The sequence below is a fragment of the Alosa sapidissima genome, chromosome 2, assembly GCF_018492685.1.
Source record: "Alosa sapidissima isolate fAloSap1 chromosome 2, fAloSap1.pri, whole genome shotgun sequence".
Classification (NCBI taxonomy): domain Eukaryota; kingdom Metazoa; phylum Chordata; class Actinopteri; order Clupeiformes; family Clupeidae; genus Alosa; species Alosa sapidissima.
This window is the reverse complement of record NC_055958.1, coordinates 17,151,072-17,153,571: the sequence shown is the minus strand read 5'-3', so window position 1 is coordinate 17,153,571 and position 2,500 is coordinate 17,151,072. Positions and strand designations below refer to the sequence as shown.

General features: G+C 51.4%; 1 protein-coding gene and 1 long non-coding RNA gene across 2 annotated transcripts in view; one reads left to right on the top strand and one right to left on the bottom strand.

The window, feature by feature from the left end:
* plcl1 (phospholipase C like 1) overlaps positions 1–2,500 on the top strand; it is a 59,809-nt gene that overhangs the window by 54,766 nt on the left and 2,543 nt on the right. Inside the window, 3 exon segments of the mRNA XM_042079764.1 lie at positions 1–53; positions 55–216; positions 2,101–2,304. The exon segment at positions 1–53 is cut by the window's left edge and continues 148 nt beyond it. Of these exon segments, the coding sequence (XP_041935698.1) occupies positions 1–53; positions 55–216; positions 2,101–2,304 (419 nt within the window).
* LOC121698061 overlaps positions 146–2,500 on the bottom strand; it is a 4,032-nt gene continuing 1,677 nt past the window's right edge. Inside the window, exons 2-3 of the long non-coding RNA XR_006026687.1 lie at positions 2,069–2,294; positions 146–229 (exon numbers count right to left, since the gene is read on the bottom strand). This is a non-coding gene — a long non-coding RNA (uncharacterized LOC121698061). The remainder of the gene's footprint in view (positions 230–2,068; positions 2,295–2,500) is intronic.

The following is a 2,500-nucleotide window of genomic DNA, read 5'->3' as shown; positions in this document are numbered from 1 at the left end:
CGCTGCCCCACGCCGCCCTCTTTGTGCACGTGGCCGTGACCAACCGCCGCGGCGGGGGGCAAGGCGCAACGACGGGGCATCTCGGTCCGGCGGGGGGTGCGGCGCGGCCGCGAGTACGTCAGTCTGCGCCACACCGGCATTAAGGTGCTGGAGGAGACCTTCAAGCCAGCCGCCGCACCCATCAAGGAGGCCACCGACCTGCGCGAGGACGCCATGGTGAGGAGAGGCTCTGTAAAACAGGTTCACATGTACCTGAAACACATATTTTATTAAGGGGAAGAAAAAGAATGTGCACACACACACAGACACACTCACATAGCCTACATGCACACAATGGGGGGGGTGAAAGGTCACCGATTGTCAATGGTCTAAGGTCACCGAAGGTGGAAGGTCAGCAATTGTCACAGGATTGGTGACACCAGTTTCGTCCGGTTCGCCCTGTCGGGACTTATTTTCCCAATAATGACCGGCGTTCTATACATTAGAACGCCGGCATTGCGTTCTAATTGTTTGTGTGAAAAATGACCCCCGGTGACACACTGACTGGTCGTTAAAGTGTCTGACCCCAGAGATGCACAGAGAGAGAGGACTGAGGCCGAGGGACTTCCTCATTGAGAATCATGAGTCTCTAAAGGGTTTCGTCACAAATATGGAATTTGGTGAATCAGAGTGGATTGCGTTGGATGTGTGCTGGCGTTGTGAGCCGTCATGGCCTTATTTATGTACTTGAGGACTTCTGCTGTGGCGTCAGTGTGTGTGAGAGAGTCAGAAGAGCAGTGGTTAGCATATTCCTGCGCCACCACTCAGAAATCTGTCCATATTTACCAATCTCAAGATGTTGGACAACTCGCTAATGCACTTTGCAAGGAGCCTCATGAGTCATAGCCCATCTCCTGGAATAGAAGCTCTCTAACAATCACATCTCACACTGCTCCCAAGGGATTTCATGGCTGGGCCTGTGGGTGGGCGGCAGCCTCGCTCCATGTTGATAAATGTGGCATTGATACAGGCCTCGCTGGGCTTTGTGGCTTCTGAGAATACTGTAGAGCAGAAGGGGACACTTTCTTTCTCCTGCTCTCTCTCTCTCTCTTTCTCTTTCTCTCTCTCTCTCTCTCTCTCTCTCTCTCTGCGGACCGCTGGCCTTGTGTGTGTTAGGCCGTGTAGCAGAGCTGTTGGTTAGCGGGCGGCGCGCTCAGGCGGTGTGTCTGGACGCCTGTCCTGATGTGGGTCATCTGGTCTGATAAGTCTGGGATTGAATGGCAGTGTTGGGATCACATGCCACCCTGTGCGTCGCCCTCTTTTTGCTGGAGCTTAGCAACAAAGAGTGACAGAGAAGGGGAGAGATAGAAAGTGTGTGTGTGTGTGTGTGTGTGTGTGGGTGTGCCAGACAGAAAGAAAAATAAGGATCTAAAAAGAAATCTATGAACCCAGCAGAAGAAAGAGAAACAAAAGCGCTGGTCACACCTAGCAAACTAGATTCCCAGCCCCCCAGCAGCAGGTCCTCAGATGTGCACTGGTAATCACCAGTGTGTGAGTGTGTGTGAGAGAGAGAGAGAAAGAGAGAGAGAGAGAGACAGGCAGACAAACAGAGAGAGATAGTGAGAAAGAGAGAGAGAGTACTCTTGGGCGTTTGGCAGGTGGAAAATAGAAAATGTCTCCAGCTGTCAGTGAGCAGTCGAACACGGCAGAGACGTGTTTCAAATCGCACAGAAGCGGTGACAGCTCACAGACACCAGCCCTGGCACCGAGTGCACTCAGGGCTTTTTATAGTCAGTTAATATGGACGCCAGTCTGAGGCAACCTCATGCATGGCATTGCAGTGAATTAAAATGTAATGTCTCATGGCACTCTGTGTCCAGGTTTTCTCCTCTGTGGTCTCATCTGTCATCTTTTGCTGCCCACATTCAGTGTGTGTTTTGGGACTCAGAAATGAGTGTGCATTTTAAACGTCGCCACCATTTTGTATACCTGTTGATGTGTTTGTACCCATCACACCTTGTTTATTGAGTGTTTTATAATGAGGTACCGGGTTCAGTGTTCAGAGTGAATTACAGAGAAGTTCTCTTACCCGCGCTTGCTTCTCTTCCCGTTTGTCTCAAGAGTGCAACGGTGGCTTTCAAAGAGCAGTGTGGGCTCCCCCCGGTGGCCAAGCTGAAGCAGTGCATGCAGAGTCTGGCCATGCGGCTGCAAGGCTCCGACGGCCCGCCCGGGGCCCTGCTGCTCCTGAAGGACGGCTACCCCTGCCTGGAGCCGCTGGGCAGCCTCACCGACGCCACGCGCAAGCTGCTAAGTGCCTACGACGTGGTGAGAGAAGCACACTTACAGTACAAGCACACTAACATGCACACTAACAACTACATTTACAAGCACACTTATGAGTAAACTAACAAGCATACTTACAAGCACACTAACAACCACACTTATAAGCACACTTATGTACTGTACTGTCTGTTACACACAAGCACACACAAATGCACACACACAACACACATTTACATGA